At 31.8% G+C, this 19,011-nt stretch overlaps 1 protein-coding gene across 4 annotated transcripts; it reads left to right on the top strand.

Moving 5' to 3' along the window:
• The first annotated feature begins 10,493 nt into the window (after positions 1-10,493).
• On the top strand, positions 10,494-14,723 carry LOC111367563 (pentatricopeptide repeat-containing protein At1g20230). Of its 4 annotated transcripts, none has more exons than XM_022988501.1 (4): positions 10,494-12,933; positions 13,082-13,159; positions 13,682-13,997; positions 14,347-14,723. In XM_022988501.1, the coding sequence occupies exon 1, from the start codon at positions 10,532-10,534 to the stop codon at positions 12,785-12,787; it is 2,256 nt and encodes a 751-aa protein (XP_022844269.1). In that variant the 5' UTR covers positions 10,494-10,531; the 3' UTR covers positions 12,788-12,933; positions 13,082-13,159; positions 13,682-13,997; positions 14,347-14,723. The 4 variants fall into 4 exon arrangements, with proteins under 4 accessions (XP_022844269.1, XP_022844271.1, XP_022844268.1 ...); XM_022988503.1 differs by having other exon boundaries at positions 13,682-13,799; positions 14,347-14,722; XM_022988500.1 differs by lacking the exon at positions 14,347-14,723 and having other exon boundaries at positions 13,682-14,336.
• The last annotated feature ends 4,288 nt before the right edge of the window (positions 14,724-19,011 follow it).

The raw sequence follows: 19,011 nt of genomic DNA, 5'->3' as shown, positions 1-19,011 counted from the left end.
ACAGAAGTTTAAGTATAGTCATTATTGAGTATTTTTGCTATATAACAGTTTATAGACACTATAAATTACATGGTTTTCTATTATATGGAAAATTAAATATTAATTAAGTATCTGTTATATGGAACATAAAATATTAATTAAGTATTATTTATTATATTCATAACAGGCAAGGAAATTTTAAGTGAGTATGACCAGCTGAACAACTCAAATATTGCTATTAAATTGAAAAAAACGTTAATCATATCCTAACGCCCCTTGAAACTTTGTTCAAAAAAAAAAAAAAAAAAAGGTTTTGACAAATTAAATTTTTTAAAAATGATTCTTAAAATAAAATGAAATGAAATCTTAAATTACAGTATTTTCAGCCATTTAATTATCTCGTCCAAGTTTTTTGGGGGCATGAAATGCACTCATAAATAATAATTTTTAAACCAAGTCGACTAACATTAAGATCTCTATAATCTAAAAGCGGACCAAATTAAAATGTAATGCCCAAATTTTAAAATTTCCACAATGGAACGTAAGCATTAGAATATAAAAAAAGTTTTAAAATTAACTTTTTGAAACTTTTGTTTCTCTTATAGAAAGAAAAGGATAAGCTAAATATATTCATTATACTTATGCTGCTGTTAGCTAAGCAAGAATGCCACTTAAGTACCCTCTGAGATGATAGTCTGTCTTTCGGGGCAATGATGAACATCTCAATGCCTCGTCGAGATGGCCTCCAAGGATGATTAATTTGATGTATGGTCGTCACTTTCCTTCTCCGAGGAGATTCCTGAATTCTTATTGTTATGTGGTCTCCATGATTGAAGCATTAGAAGCCGACGTTAAGCCATTGCATAAACGACGATTCTAACTAAGAGAGGTACATGAAAAATGAGGATGTGAAGTTATCTATGATAGTGGTCGAGTGCACACATCATTTTACCTGTTATGACAGTGTGCCGGGATATAGACCTAATAATGTTTAGGACGTGATATTATGATGTGATGGAATTTGATCGGTGAGTCATTGGAATGAGGTTACGCATCAAGCATATAGAGAGCTTCCATCCTTTTGTAGTTAATGAAAGATTAAAAATAAGAATATTATGAATAAAAAGTTTAGGATATAAAAGTAATAATGAATGAAAGATAAGGATCTTTAATGTACGTAAAATATGTTATGTTTAGAAAAAATAAAATAAAATAAAAATTTAAAAAAAGAAGAAGAAGCTGTAATTTAAATATAACCACCCAAATATATACATTTGTGTAAAATTATTCGTAGACGTGGACCAAAATTAGAAGTATTAAAAGTGGTTAAAAAGTGTGGCACTACTAGGCTTCAAAGTGTAAAGTGGCTAGGAAGCTACCAAGGCTAAAATTTATACAGGTTCCAATTTTAAATTATTTTCTTTTTCTTTTTTTGGTAAGATACAATTATGACTTCTCAATGGGAAGGTCAATTAATTAATAGTGGCTTGACGAACAACTAACAAAAGCTTTCAAAACGTATACATCACACTAGATAGATATCATATTCGTGAAATAGGATTCACTTTCAAGATGAACTTAGAATGAGCATGAAGAAATTAACGATACTTATTTATCTTTTGAGTCGTGCCAATTCAAAACTACCCATTATACAATTTTTACACTATACACATGTCAAGATGTCACCATGCATGACATACTATTATAACATTACATAAATTATTTCGAGTGCACACATTATTTTACTTGTTAGGACAGTGTGCTAGGTTGTAGACCTAATAATGCCAGGACACGATACTATGATGTGATGGAAATTGATCAATGAGTCATTGGAATGAGGCTACGTATCAAGCATATTGAGAGCTTTCACACATTTATCTAGTCTATGAATACTCATACTTAGGCCATGTTTGACACATTATTTGGAAAGAACAATATTTTTAATAGTGATTTTTAGGAGAGTGTGCGATTATAAAAGAGAGAAAAAAACTTTTACGTGCAGAATATATTATTATGTGAATATGCGAATAAAATGTATATGTAGATAAAAGAGTTTTCAAATAATGATTGTCAAACTGAAAGTTAGTGCCATTCAAGGATAATCAATACCTTGGTAATTATTTCTACAATATAAACTCGACTCCAAAGTTACACTGTTTTCAATGCTATTCTCGCTTAGTATATTTCCAATTATTTCCAATTTTCCTTTTAACTGATTTTAATGTCAAAGCATGTATGATCGCTACCTCCATCACCTTCTGTGCTTTCGTGAGGCCTTGGTCTTGCACGTTTAATGCGTGCTTTTAAAAGTGCATAGGTAGCTTACGCTTAGAAAGCAATTTAGGTGGGATTTATTAATGCCCTGAGTCTCAACTAGGGTTGGACATGATTTGATTCTCTTTAAACTCAATTTTTTAAGTGAAATCATCGTTCAAACTTAATTTTGAAACCATTCGGTTTGATTTAATTCGTTTGATGTTCTGTACAATAACTAAATTTTTTTAATATTTACAGCAACACTACTTTAATTTAACTAATGACATGTTAAATTTTGGCTCTTACAAAATAAATCAAATAATTCAATCCTATAATATATTTTGTGTCTCTCTTTATTGAATTCTTCATAAATTTGATTGTTAAAATCGTAAGAAAAGAAAAGTAGCGACCTCACAATAATTAAGAGAGGTGCAGTCAAGCTTCCAATTTGATTTCTCTATAACGACAGAAATGGAATTACACTAGAATAAGAGATTTGACTAAAATTTAAATCAATTTGATTAAATTGGACTTGGACTTGGGCTGAAAATTATACTTTACGTTTGTGCTAAATTAATTAATTAGCAAATTTATTTAAAAAATAAAATAATTTGGATTATGAAAAAAATTAGGGGGGTTTGAATCTTCGTCTAGAGCCAAGAATCGAGTCAGATTCGTCAATTCTCGATTTAAATACTCGTTCAGATATTTAATTTAAGAAGAATCGCTCAATTTGATTGGTTCAGTTCAAGGGTTTTATCCAACCCTAGTCTCAACTAGATTCAAATGTCAACATTCATTACAATTTTCAATAACTGTATCGTATATTAATTGTATGAAAAGGTCCATAATTTATGCTCATTATCACATTTACATTCCCAATATTTTAATCTTATTCTTATTTTCAAATTAAAAAAGTTGTTCCTTATGATGGTTCTGTCCAAAATTTTCAACAAAACAGAGTGAAAAGAAAAAACTTATTTGCCTTTCTTATTTTTAATAAGCCAAAAAAATTAAGACTAAACATTTGTCTAACATTTTAAAGCATACTAACAGTAGTTTTGGAGGAGAATAAAAATTAAGGAAAATATTTGTAGTTAATGAAAGATTAAAAATAAGAATATTATGAATAAAAAGTTTAGGATATAAAAGTGACGATGAATAAAAGATAAGTAACATAAAATATGTTAAATTTAGAAAAAGGGCAAAAATTAATTGTACAAAAATTTTTTCACAGAATTCCACCAAACTAGAGACAAGTGTGTGGATCCCATGCTGTATAAGAAATACCAAAAATGTGTATGGACCCTAGAATTGTGAGTTGTCTGTATATATTCTGTCAAAATTCTTTCTGTATGTGTAGAATCATCCAATGTAAATTGAATATGACCACCCAAATATATACATTTTTGTAAATTATTTGTAGATCATAATTAGAAGTATAAAAAATGGTTAAAAATTTGGCACTACTAGGCGTCAAAGTGAAAAGTGGCTAGGAAGCAACTTAGGCTAAAATTTACAATCATGATATACGAACAGGTTAAAAAATAAGTGTAACACATGTCGACGTGTGATTGTACAGTTCAAAAATTAGAAAAATATAAAAAAACTAACCATTTGCTGCCAAATCAGTTGTCTCCTTCTCCCTTATTTTTAAGCCTGGCTAAATGACTTTATTCTAAAATTTACATAGGTTCCAACCATTTTTTTTCTTTGTAAGATTCAATTCGGATTCCTTAATTACTAAAGGTCAATTTATAATGACCTGTGAACAACTAACAAAAGCTTTCAAAACGTATCTTGTGTCAATTCAAAACTACCAATTATATAATTTTTACACAATATACAATATAGTCCACATGTCAAGATGTCACCATGCATAACATACTATTATAATGATATGCAAATTAAATTGTCCAGATTTTGTTCGAAGTTATGCACATAAATAAGACAAGATTTTGCGGCAAACAACTAAGCATGAGTTAATACCATTCAAGAGTTAAACCTTACACTTGCAATGATTAGAGCATCTCAAAAAAACTCTTTAAATATACTCCCTCCGTTCCAATTATATAGGTTGAGTTTCTTTTTTCTCTTGTTCCAAATATATAGGATTGTTTCCTAATTTAAAATATTTTATTTTGTTCATTTATCAATATACCCTTATTCAATTTTCCCCATTTAATATGTCAACTTCTTGAAATCTCCAAATACACAATTTTCATTGCTTCTTTTTCAAATTAAATCATTCAAATTCTTTGCTAATTCCAACAATAATTTACTACTATATGCTAAAAATTAAATAGGGGTAAATTATGAAAGATTTTGACAAAAATTAATTTTTCAATGATATTAAATAAGATTTCTTAATTCATGTGAAAAATGAAACAAACCTATATAATTGGGACGAAATTAGTAAAATGCTCTCTATTTTAAAAAATTAATGTCTAAAAAGGAGCTCTAAAAGACTCTTTATTTTAACTTTTTAAAGTAGAGACTGCGTTTGACTCTTTAAAAAACTCTCTTTATTCTTAATGTATAATAATTACATTTAATACATTACAAATTTCAATAAATTACAATTAAAATTTTTAAATTACATTTGAATTGATAGGTCATTAATATATAAAAATTTATATCTAAATAAAATATGTGGAGAAATTATTAATTGTTCATTGAAAAAATCAAAATAGAGAACTTGTGAAAGCGTATAAAAAAATTATTTTCTAAATTTAAAGGTGCCTTTTATTATGCATAAAATATGCTTTATAAAAAGAGAATCTTTTGAAGATTCTCTTAAGATTATATACTCAATTAAAAAGAAAATAGAAAGAAACATAGTAAATTTATTAATTACGTCCTTGAATTATATCGAATCTATCGTTCCAAATGTACGAGTGACAACTGTCGCGTATCGTTCCTTTACCATCAAGAAACGCGTCAGGTTCCGCGAAAGTGCAAGCCAACAATTTCAGTTTTGCTTCCTTCCCTTCCCCATCTGTATCCGTTACAATTTTGCATTTCCTAGCCCGTTCCCATTCAAAGATTTCCATTAGAAGTCACTCAATTTGTAAAATTATTTCATACTAGTCCCAAAACTTTGTTTAGTTTCAAAATAATTGCTCGACTCAACTTTTTCCCTGGACCAACTATTTTCATGTCTTCATGATCAAACAATTTCACCACTAAAATTGACCGCTTCAAATGTTAAAACAAGCCAATTCAACTAAAATTGATAGGGTTAGTTCACTCCCTAATTTTTATTTTTATTTTTGTTTATATCTTTAATTTTTACTACCAATTCGATTTTAGTCGACAGTTGATCCTTTCTTTTTTTATCGTTACTCGAATCGATTTTCAAAACATTGACTTTTTTCAATGCCTATGCAATGGTGATTAAGGAAAGTACAACAATTGGAATCGTTATTTGGAATCACTATCATAAGATTTGAATATTTTATTGCACACACAAAACGAAAAAAAAAAACAAAAAACAAAACAAAACAAAAAACAAAATGCTACAGTAACATGGAATTCCAATTATCACCATTTTGGTGAGAATTGGTTTTCCTTAAAAATAAAAAAAAGATCAATTCCCAAGACAAGCAAAAAAATGTAATTCTATGAAAATAAAACCCTATCAAACACCATAAACTTGGAAAATGAAATTTTCCATGGAAAAAAAATCACATATCAAACGGACCCTTAGTATTTTGAATAATTCTAGCACTCCCATTGGTAGGTTTACAATACAAGGGAAGGGAGGAAGCACAGTGTAATTTTAAATTGAAGAAATTTTCCCACAAGACACTTTTGGAGGCAAAAATGAATTTTGTCCACTACTTTTGATTTCATAAATAATGTTCAATAAAACTCTTGGCAGGGCTCAAAATTCTTTTTGCCCCCCAAAAAAATGATTTGTTAGAAAATCTATTGGAGCATGTATTCTCATTGACTTATATCTATGGATGTCATTTTACAATAGAATTATTTATGCTTTTCATTTCAAACCATTCTCCCATCCAAAGTCTCTTCTAAGTTATATTCTCCACGCCATTTTAGACATAACTGCACAAATAAACCGCCAAAAATCTCTCCACGCCATTAAGTAGCTTATATCAAAGGTGAGAAGTCAAATTCAATCAGTGTTATTTTCTTATCAATGAAACTTGTTCTCTCGTTAAATGCTGGTCATTACTTGGATCCATGGGCATGGGCATTTAAGCATGAGTTCCTAATAATGAGTTTCTTCATAATGAGTTCCTAATAATCATAATTTATCCATGGGCATTTAAACCAATCTTCACCCCCTGCCTAAAAATAAATAATTAAAAAATTAGAAAAAAGGAGTAAAAAGAAGTTTATTAAAAATTAGTTTGTGTTTATTGGAGTTATTTGATATAGTTATTTTCTTTGCTTTTCTTCTCGATTATAATTGGTACAAATGTCTAAAATGCAGTATCTATCTTTATCTCCTTTTTTTTGTAGGTCAAGATCGATATTTAAGGCACAGCTCATGTTGAAGATTGCTTAGAAGAAAATTAAGGAGGCCGATAGGGTGGTTTCACTAACTACTTAGTTAATGGTTTTTTTTTTTTTTTTTTTTGGAAAATGTTTGATTTAAAAGTAAGAACATTTATGGATATACAAAATGTGTGATTAAAAAGATTTGAAAAAAAAAAAAAATTGTTAAAACATCTCTTTCAATCAAGACTTAAAATAGTCTTAGAACGAGTGATTTTATAGAAGTTCGATACTTGTATACCTCTTGCCAAAACTCGAAGTGAAAATAGTATTTGCCCTTAATTGGTGTAGCTAAAAATTAAAAATTTTAATAGATTTTGATGAAAAATGATTAAATGTGTAGTTAAAAAGTAAGATCTGATCATAGGTAATTAATTAGATGAATTGTATTTTATAGGGCAAACCTTATTAGGCAAGTTTTTAATTATTAAAATGTGCACTTAGATTGTTATTTAATTTTCTTTAAATGTTCCTTTTAATATATTTCGTGGAATTTCAATTTGAGGAGCCAAAACATTAATGTTTGTAAAGTGAAATTTCATTAATGAATTTTCTTTGAAGAAAAAAATTGCTGGCATGTATATTTGACAATTCTTTTAAAGAAGTATTTCACTAGAAGTCATCCAAGTTATAGATTATTTTAATGTTAGTCTCTAAACTTTTGATTATTTCAATCTGATCACCCAGCTTGTAAATTTGATTCGTATCACTCGATTTATATTTTTCATTTCATTTACAACCAATAAAATTCTTGACTTAGCTAACCAATAATCACGACCGTGGAAGACTAGAACATAAAATGTAAAATTTGTTCTTTTATCACCCAATAATTAGAAGTCGAGTAACAAATTTTGTTGACCAAATTGACATATCCCGTTGACCATATTCCGAACTTCGTTAGTTTTGTTAACAGTTTTGGATAATCATCACGAAACAAACTTACAAATTGGATGCCTTGAATTAAATTTCTCCAATTGTTGGATGATCGATCGGAAAAGCATAGAATGTCGTGAATCTGTGGCTGCTATTTCCAATTTGCTGATGGCTGTTTCCAACTTGTAAATGTAGTTACGTTAGGTGAGTTTTTCATGTGCAAGTTGACCATTGGAGGTTGAATACTTGGTTGGTCAACAATTTTTATAATATGTGTCACTTTAGTGATGAACTTTTTTTAATAAGAAGGCGACGGTCAATAAACTTTCATAATTGAAGTCACTCTTCATTTATGTGTTAGTAAATTGAGCAAAACTGGTTGAGATATTAAGCGATTGTTTGACTTAGATTAAAATCTGATTTTAATTTAAAAGTCAAACAATCAGTCCTCGTTTGGCCCCTATTTTTTGAAAGTGAAAATGGGTGGAATTTTATTTTTTTTTGAAAAATAAGTGATTGGAAAAATGGGAGAAGTTTTCTATTTACGTATAATATTATTTTGTGGAAGATCGTATGGTTGAAAATAGATGAAAAAAATGAAATGTAATGAAATTTAAGATAATGAGAGTCAAACGGGGGCTCAATATTAACTACATTTTTCATGAATTTCACAATTTTTCAACCACATATTTCAAAAATTTCTATTACAATCTATTAAAAAAATTTAATTTTAATCTCCGCCAAAGATCCTACCAATTCGATTTTAGTCGACAGTTGATCCTTTCTTTTTTTATCGTTACTCGAATCGATTTTCAAAACATTGACTTTTTTCAATGCCTATGCAATGGTGATTAAGGAAAGTACAACAATTGGAATCGTTATTTGGAATCACTATCATAAGATTTGAATATTTTATTGCACACACAAAACGAGCCGTTCATTTTATGTTAGGGGATTTTGAAAGAAAACGAAGTTTGATGACTAACATGAAATAAGATTATAAGTGGGGTGAGCTCTATGGTTAAATATTTCCCTTCCCTACTCCAGCTACCCTACCCAACCTGCCCTCATTCATTGCATGCAACCAAACGACGCCTTGCTTAAACCCTTCCCCACCACGGCACCAGTCCATATATATATATATAAACCCCTCCATTTTCGACACGAGACTCATCCGTGAAACTGAACCATGGTGTGCATCACACTCCAGCCACCCTAATTTTACAGCCCTTTTCTCTTTCTTGAATTGAATACCCTTGTAGAGAGAGAAAATAAAAACATGCTAGTTTCAGTGTTTCTTGCACTATTTCTACCATGCGTCGGCATGAGCGCAGTGTTCATGGTCTACATATGTTTGCTATGGTACGCTGCCAGTTCCAACAACCGGGAGTTCCAGCCTCCGGTAAAGCCCAGACAAGGATTTTGGCCATGTTGTCATATCTGTTTGTCACACAAATCTTTCGATCCAACGTTATACATTACCAAATATGTTAAAGCGATGATTAGATATGAGACGAATGACTCACTTCACACAACTTTGAAAGTTCAGTGATTGAAGTGGCACATTTTAAAAGTTTGTGACCAATAAATTTTTTGGACAAGACCAACGAAGTTTTAAATCCGAAAAAAATATTATTTGATTGGAAGACTATTTCACAATAATGCAAACCATATTTTCTACTCAATAAATATGATTTCGTTGTCAAAATAATTTTTTCTCACTTTCATTAAATTCAATGCTATTTCTATTATAAGAATTAAAGCAATTTAGTTTTTATCTATTCGTCATTGTTCTATGCAGAAATTATTGTTAGTGTTAAGGAGTCACTTTAAATTCTCACAAGGCTATTTCTAACGATACAGACATTTTGTGTCGAAGAAGTAAGTTACCTCGACGAACTCGATAAATAATATAAAAGAGAAAAATGAACAATTGATTTCTAATAGGTAAGTTGGTGTCCAACAATTGATAACAAGCAATTTAATTTTTAACCTTTTATTGTAGTCGCAATTTGTTACCATTGATGAAAATTGTCCAAAATTCGAAATTCCTTATAAAAATAAATAATGTGACCCTTATTTGTCAATGCATATTCAACTCTATAAAATTAAAATAGTCCTTTTCATCTTATAACTAGGTTAATTATATAGAAATATGTAGCAAGTTATGTTTTATGACAATCACGTGGCTATTTACTACATATTTGGAATTGAAAATGAATTTTTCAGTGATAACAAAACTCCCGCTTGATCTTCATTTTCTCTTAAACTCGTTTTTAATCATACATTTTATGAAATTTGTATTTTTTTTTAATCAAATTTTCAACCAAATATTTAATCAACTTTTATAAAAAATTTAGGCCCTGTTTGATACAACAAATTTTTCATTTTCATTTTCCACATTTTTCCTCATTTGATTAGTATAATTTTCTTGGCAATTGATCTGTGACCCCTTTTTCCTTGATTTGGTGGAATTTTAATTCCCATTGTTTGGGTGGGAAATTAATTTCTAGGTTTTTTTTTTTGTTTTTTAAATTTCTTTTGGTAATGTAAACAAATTCTATCCCTTTAATTGACAATTTTCACGAAAAGCAAACTCAAACGAACAACAAAATATCAAAAATTTCAACGTTTTTCAAGTGAAAAATTATACCAATCAAACGCATTTGATTGATAATTCTCAACAAAACAAGTTTTAAACAATTCAATTCATTAAATTAATTTTCTTTTCATTCAAATTTCACTTTTACAATCAAATGAATCCTTACTAAAAATTTAATTTTTAACTAGACAACACCAAGTCAAAAAACTAGAACCAATTCCCGACAAAAATTTTATATGCCAAACAATAAATGCTGCAAAACCTTGGACAGTTGACCACATAGGCAAAATAGCTGCCATGCCCGTGCCAAGGCAAGCTGAAAAGCTGTTGCATATATTGAACAAAACCACCACGGCATCACTCTCCCAAGCGCATCAAGCCCACGCCCATCTCCTCAAAACAGGCATTTCCAGTGTCCCTCGTCACACCACTAAGCTTCTCTCACTCTACGCCAATCACCAATGCTTTTCCGACGCAGAAAGTCTACTCAATTCATTTTCAGGACCCGATCTCTTCGCTTTCAGTACTCTTATTTATGCTTATACGAAATTCAATGAATTTAAGCGGACGTTGAAATTGTTTTCTGAAATGTTTTGTGATGGGCTTTTTCCTGATGCCCATATTTTGCCCAGTGTTATTAAGGCTTGTTCTGGATTGTCGGTTCTTGAAATAGGGAAACAAGTTCATGGGTTTGGTTTGACATGTGGACTTACTTTAGATTCTTTTGTCGAGTCATCTCTTATACATTTTTATGTGAAGTGCAATGAACTTGTTGATGCTCATAAAGTGTTTGATAACATGGTTGAGAGGGATATGGTTTCTTGGAGTGCGTTGGCTGCTGGGTATGCAAGAAAAGGGGATGTTGTTAGTGCGAAAAAAGTGTTCGAGGAGGGGAAGAAACTGGGATTTGAGCCGAATTCAGTGTCGTGGAATGGTATGATTGCGGGTTTTAATCAGAGCGGCTGTTTCGTGGATGCAGTTCTCATGTTTCATGAGATGCACTTACGCGGTTTTAAGTCTGATGGCACTAGTATCTCTAGTGTTCTTCCTGCAATAGGTGACTTGAGGGATTTATATATAGGCATTCAGGTTCATGGGCATCTGATCAAGATGGGGTTTGGAGTGGATAAGTGTATTGTTAGCGCACTTATTGATATGTACAGCAAGTGCGAATGTGCTCCAGAGATCTCACAAGTGTTCGAAGAAATGGATCTAGTGGATTTGGGTGCTTGCAATGCATTGATTTCTGGGCTTTCACGAAATGGTCTCGTTGATAAGGCATTGAACATATTTAAAGAATTTCAGGGCCAGAGGATGGAACTGAATGTCGTTTCATGGACTTCCATGATTGCTTGTTGCTCACAGCATGGTAAAGATATTGAGGCTTTGGAGCTTTTCAGATCAATGCAGGTGGCAGGGGTAAAACCAAATTCTGTAACCATTCCTTGTGTGCTACCCGCTTGTGGCAATGTAGCAGCATTAACACATGGGAAGGCTGCACACTGCTTCTCTCTCAGAAGGGAGTTTTTTGATGATGTGTATGTGGGCAGCGCGATGATTGACATGTATGCCAATTGTGGACAGATACAAATAGCTCGGTGCTGTTTTGATAGGATGCCTGTGCGCAATGTGGTTTCTTGGAACGCAATGATGGGTGGATATGCAATGCATGGAATGGCGAAGGAAGCTATTCAAATCTTTCACCAGATGCAGCAGAGTGGGCAGAAACCTGACATTGTTAGTTTCACTAGCCTCTTATCTGCATGTAGCCAAAGTGGCCTTACAGATGAAGGGCATCGTTACTTTGAAAGCATGTCTAGGGATTATGGTATCGAAGCTAGAGTGGAGCATTATGCTTGCATTGTAAGCCTTCTTGGACGTGCTGGAAAGCTTGAAGAGGCTTATTCTATAATCAGGAAAATGTCATTTGAGCCTGATGCTTGTGTCTGGGGTGCTTTATTGAGTTCTTGTAGAGTTCACCACAATTTGAGTTTGGGGGAGGTTGCTGCCAAGAAATTATTTGAATTAGAACCACATAATCCTGGGAATTACATTCTATTATCCAATATTTATGCTTCTAAAGGGAAGTGGAATGAAATGGATAAAGTTAGGAATATTATGAGAGGCAAGGGGCTGAGGAAGAACCCTGGCTGCAGTTGGATTGAGGTCAAATACAAGGTGCACATGCTTTTAGCAGGGGATAAATCACTTCCTCAAATGGCCCAAATTATGAACAAGTTAAATGAACTGAGCATGGAAATGAAGAAATCAGGTTATTTGCCACATACCGGTTTTGTGCTGCAAGACGTGGAGGAACAAGAGAAAGAACATATCTTATGTGGACACAGTGAGAAGTTGGCTGTAGTTTTTGGAATTTTAAACACCAACGCAGGGTCTCCTCTCAGAGTTATAAAGAATCTTAGAATTTGTGGAGACTGCCATGCTGTTATAAAATTTATAGCTACATTTGAAAAGAGAGAAATTTATGTCAGAGACACAAATCGCTTTCACCACTTCAAAGATGGTGAATGCTCTTGTGGGGATTATTGGTGATTTCAGGAGCACCTAGTACATCTGGTGCTTGGATTGTAGTACCCCTTTTTACTTGAAGCTTCTTTGCCTGATGAACTGAGACTCTCTGTTGAGCTTGTTATCAAGGACGTCTGATCCCAGAACATCTCTCTTTGAATCTTTAAATGGTTTGTAAGATATCCCATAATATTTGAGCTTTCCTAGTTTTAATTTGTTGATAACTGTTTCTTTTTTGTTAAAATTTTAAATTCACCAAACTTTTCAAGTTAATGTCCATCCAGAAAATTCATTTGAAGTTTCTTTGCCGATGAACAGAGTCCACTCTATCTGTTGAGCTTGTTACCAAGGACTTCTTGATTCCAGAACATCTGGCTTCGAATTATCAATTGATTTGTAAGTTATCCCTATATATTTGGGCTTTCCTAGCTTTAAGTTGTTGATGTTTGTTCCTTTCTGTTAAAATTTTAATTTCACCATCTCAGGTTAAGTCTCTCTTTGGGAGTTATTCTCGTTTTTGTCCACCTTGCAAATTCAATTAAAGTTTTCTCCTGTGTATTTCACTTCTGATAAAGGCGTTAATATTTTTATTATCACATAATGTGGTTATCTAGGAGCAGAATTGTGGCAAAATTCACTGAGTTTCTGCATGAATAAATATGGTTTCGTGCACACTAGTTTGCACATTGCCTATGATCTTGTTACCTGAATGGCGTAATATGAATTTGTGACTGTGTTGAGAGGACTGTGTTGAGAGACTTAATACGTTTCCAAGTCTCAATTTACACCCTTTCTCATAAGTATTTTCTTGCTTGAATTATCTTTAGATGGTCAATGATCTTGAATAAGTTAAAATTTCATGAGATTGTTCGTTCTAATTTGACACAAGTTATAGATAACATTTATTTCTGCTTCCAGGCTGATGTTGACCAGCATTGGACAGCAGAGTACTATTATTGCAACCAAGCATAGGCATCCGTTCGAGCGAATTTGTGCAAGGCATTTCAATATCTCGACCAGGCCGGTTCGTATGCAAGTAATTCTCTGACTCCTCTCAAGGCAATTAAGGCCGAGGTTGAAAATCAACTTAACGAAAGAATAAAATACGTCAGATCTGGTCGTGATGATGAATACTATGATGGGTATGATGAATCAGGAGAACAACATTCAGGGCCTTTTGCGAAATTCTTAGAAGAATGTGGAATCGCCCAACGCTACACCAGAATCTCTCTAGGTTGAAGTACTAAAGATTGCAACTTAAATTCTCAATAAAATTTCAAGTAAAACAATTGTTAAGGAGTTACAAATTTTAAAAATTCCACTATTAGGTTAATTTTCAAAATGGTAAATGTCCAATTTCTTGAGGATATAGAGTTTGTTGGGGGAGGTAGATATGGTTTTAAGGTTAAGGATTCTAATAAAAAATTAAGAAATTAGCTTAAAGTATCTAAATAAAGTGTGGGCCAAATTATATGTGTAGAGATTATATTCCTTTAGAATTGTATTTCATGATGGACGAAATACATATGAAAAATATTTACAGGATTATGATTCCCAATTCATATGCAATTTCTTATTTTTAGTGTCATCCCATCAACAAAAGAATACAAGAGAAAGCATATTGAAGAGCAGACCCAATAGTTACAATCAAGAATCAAGATGAAGGAATTCAAGAAGCAAAATCAAGAACAAGAATCAAAGAATCCAATGAAGCAAAATTCAAAATTGAAAGCAAGAAACCAATCAAGAAGGGATTTCAGGTTAATTTTCAAGATTCAAGATTCGGAATCAAGATCCAATAATAAAGAATTATTCTCAAAGATTTAAGGTATGTACGACATTATTAATTTTCTTGGTGATTTGACATGGAGGATCATGACAATAAAAGTAATTAGATTTTCAAGTTCTAAAGTTTCATAAAGATTCTATAGTTGCATTTTCTTCTTCTACTGTTGGCTTTTCTACGACCTTCCTCATCCCTTTCTTTTCCAATTCCAGCTAACCTCATCCCAAAGTAGAAATTGTTGGAGTGGCAATTGTAAGATTTGGAGAAGAAGAAAATAAGAGGAAAAGACAGATGGATGGAATTGAAAATTTTGGGGAAATTATTTGGGATCGTGTGTGTGGGTAAGGATAGGTAAGAAGATAACGTTTTAAGGGTTTTGGACTGTGGATAGTACAAATAAAAGGTTTTGGTATAATTTGCCAAAATAAAAAAAATAAAAAATAAAAATTGGACCACTGCTGTAATTATTCCTTTTTAATTTTGACAATTTTTAACAGTTAAACTACTGAAATTAGACAGTAAGGATTTTTCGCACAAAAAAGGTTGTATTTTCACACAAAATATTTCAAATATGAGGGTTTTTAGCGATTTCCAATAAGTAAGGGTATATCGCACATGAAAACGTTTCTAAGGGGATTTTCTGCAATTTATCCTAAAAATAAATGTTTTAAAAATCGATCCGGACATCGACCAGAAAAAGATAAAGGGTCAAGGTCAAATGGTCAAATCGGATTCAAAGTAAATACAAATTTATTTTTGTTAATTAGATTTATTATTATAGTCTCGACGCTTCAAAAATAAACTATTAATATATTAAAATAATTTGCTTTTTTAAAATCAAAATCGTTAAGAGTTTATAGAAAATGATGTCCAACATTGTTATGTTAATAATGAAGTAAATTTAAATTAAATTAAAAATTTTATTTAAAAAAAAAAAAAACTGAGGTGAGCATTATAATTTTACTTTATTTGGGAACCAAAATCAAATGAAAATTAAAAGGAAGGGAATAAAACTAGTAGGCATCCAATCCCACATCGTATCTTTTTCTGGGAGTTCAAAGGAAGTATGTATGTAAAACCAAACCACCAGGTATCTGAACTTTATTATTGGTAACAATTGGTCACTGTTAATGTAGACTTGATCACACATCGTCACTGTTAATATATAAATACTCACAAACATTTCAATATAAACATATTTTGACACAAACATCATTGTTAACAGATGTAGTTATAAATGTCACTATTAATAGAGACTTGATCACAAATAATCACAATTAAGATAAATCTAATCACATAGTGTTACAATAAAGATAGACTTGAACACAATGAGTTACAAATAATAACAGTTTACATAGATCAGTCAGAAATAGTCATTGTTAACAATCATAATCTGGACACATATAATACAAAATACAATCAATATGATAAATTGCCAATACTTCATCAAACCAACTACATTCCATCATTAACAAGTAGTAAATATTTTCCGTATTAGTTTCTCTCTCTAAATGAAACACCTCCACCACCTCCTTCATCAACAATACACCTCAACCCACTCTTGAACTAAAACCCATAACAACATGGGAGAAGGACTAATTGGTTTTGTTAATCAGCGAGATGGTATAATCTTTTTCAATTTTTAACCCAAAAATTCCACACTCTAATAACCATTTTATCCCCTCAAATCCTCACATACGATTTTGGTCCCCTTTCCCACCACATAGTACCACCCACCCCAACAACCCAACACAAAATTTACACACTGTATTGAATCAAGCATTATAGCCATTGTAGCAAATTAGAGCTTTCAACCTCATGCAACAATCATGCTTCATATTGATTTCAAGATTCTCAATATAAAAGTTATGCTTGATAAATTTTAACTTCATTTCAAGATTCTCAATTTAAAAGAATATCATATCATTAGTGGCGGACTCAAACATTTGAAGTTAGTGGGGTATGATATTGTTGTCTTGTTTTACTGTTTGAGGTGGTTGAATCGCCGGCGAGAGAATCGAGTTAAGAACGATCGACAGGGTGTATCAAATTGCTGGATTTCGCTTCAAAGTTTGGAATTGGAAGCCGTCAAGCCAGGAGTTGGGACTGAATTAGGAGTGGAACGGTTTCTTTCATTGAATTTCAATATGGATTGGGTTGGATTGGAATTTGGGTTTTTGGAGTTGGGATGGTTTGGGATTCTTTCAATTGGAAGCTGTGAGGGTTTTTTCATTACTCCATTTTGATTTTATACAAAAAAAATCCATTTAATTGGTGGGTCACGTGACCAAATGTAGGTTCGCCAGTGCATATCATTGACTCCCTACAATGGAGAAATTGCAACAATTTTGGAGAGCTTTTGGAAATTGGGTACGTAGAGAAAGAAATAGTGTTTGATTGTGAGAATGGGAGTTAGAAAATATTTTTTAAACATGGAATAATACTGTCTTTTAGGATCTAATTTTAAACAAGATAATTTATCTTATTTTTGGTTTCTATTAACTATATAATAATATATTAATATATTGAATTATTACCTGATTTATGAAAGTATTTCGTAAAATTATTAGTTATGAAATGCGATTATTATATTTGCAAGTGTACGGATCGTAACAAGCTATATAATATAATGTTTGATTGAATTCTTATCGTTCCCATGAGAACTATACTTTAATGCCTAATTTAATATTTTTAATTACTATTTGACAAAAGTAAAAAAATTGCTGTGATTGTTGTTTTGTTGTTGTTAATGCTTCAAAATATCAAAATTGCACAAAAAATAGGATTCAAATATGAGATGGATATTAGAGCAAAACAATATCATTTATGATCACCTTTAATCTTAATTCAAAATTCACATCTAATGTAGCGTTTGATCGAATTCTTTCGTTGTATTCAATTTACACTCTCTAGTTCTCATTGAACATATTTAACTAATTAAATTTCGTAAACCATGTCTAGTTAAACGAAATATTATTTCTAAGAATTCATTTAAGACCAAAGTAATTAATATATGTATCTCTACACGTTATACTAATTTACTATATTTTAATATGTGGCTAAAACTAAAACTCACCTCTTGATTCATAATAGATTCATGAAATAATTGAATAATTGGCTAAAGAATTCAAAGCTTTAAGTACATAATTAAAATCTACACATGCTTTTGAAACACTTGAATCTTGAATAAAAGAAACAAAGAGTGTCAAAAGATTATATTGTTTACTCTAATATGAATTTAGTTGCTCATGATAATGGAAGAAAAACTAAAGAATTGTATTAAATACATCACTGAGTTTTTAATTGGGATGTATAAAAGATGATGAACACCAAGTTCCTATTATCGTTCCAAACTATGATTTCAAACTCTTGAATTATTGTTTTTCTACTCTTAAATTTGCTCTCTAATTTTCAAATTGTGTTATCTATCTCTCAATATGTGAAATCCCTTTTGAAGTACTTGTTGTATTTATAATCCTTTTTTCTCAATTTTAGGGTATTAATGGTTGTGTAATTTTCCCTCTCTCCAAACGCAATCTAAAGCCCTTTTCTACCTCCTCAGATACACTCCACCTTCAAAACGACGTCGAAGAAACCGACATCGTCCTCCTCGGAGGAAATTTTAATCGCCGACAAATTCTACTCCATAATTAAAGACCACTATCGGAAAAACACTAACCCCTTTAAACCTTGCACTAGCCCTTTAAACCCTATTGTAACATTCCCTACCTACTTCTCACGAGTTCCCCAAAATCTTCGTTGTCAATTCTCTGTCCCGTTAATCCGCTGTGTAATTCAGAATGCTCCGCCACGACATTCCCTTTATTTATGAACTCGCTTTCTTCAATTGGGCTACGTCCTCTTCGGAATTGTCTGAAATTTCACCGTTATTGGTGGACATCTACAACAAAATGATCAACCTTTCTGGAAAAGTGCGTCAATTTAATGTCTCCTGGCACTTGATTGATTTAATGAAGTCAAAAAATATAGAAATCCCAATTAATACTTTCTCGATTTTGATTCAGTGTTATGCTCGTGCTGGGCTGGATGAGGAGGCCATACATGCTTTTAATAGAAGCCGGATGTGACCATGTATAATTTTTCGATTGATAGTCAATTGCAGGGGCAAGAATCGAGATGAGGCAATATATTGCTGCGAATGTTTGCTGAGTCTTAATCAACTAATATGGTTATTAAAATTAAAAAAGAAATAGACGAGAGTGAAGTTGAGCCTAATGTGAATACTATCCGAATTCTGATTTCAGTGTACTGCAAAATGGGCCTCTAGAACAATGCACACACTTATCTAAAAGACATGGTTGAGGAGAAGAGATTGAGACCGAGTGTGCCAACTCGTAAAATGGTTTTGGAGCAGTTAAGGAAAGCAGAACAGATAAAAAAGCACGAGGAATTGGTAGAAAAAATAGTGGGCTTGGGGTTTATAACTTGTCCCTTCTAGGAA

Source organism: Olea europaea, chromosome 18, assembly GCF_002742605.1.
Source record: "Olea europaea var. sylvestris chromosome 18, O_europaea_v1, whole genome shotgun sequence".
Lineage (NCBI taxonomy): Eukaryota > Viridiplantae > Streptophyta > Magnoliopsida > Lamiales > Oleaceae > Olea > Olea europaea.
Note: the sequence above shows the minus strand (reverse complement) of the source record. Positions and strands in the feature narration are given on the sequence as shown.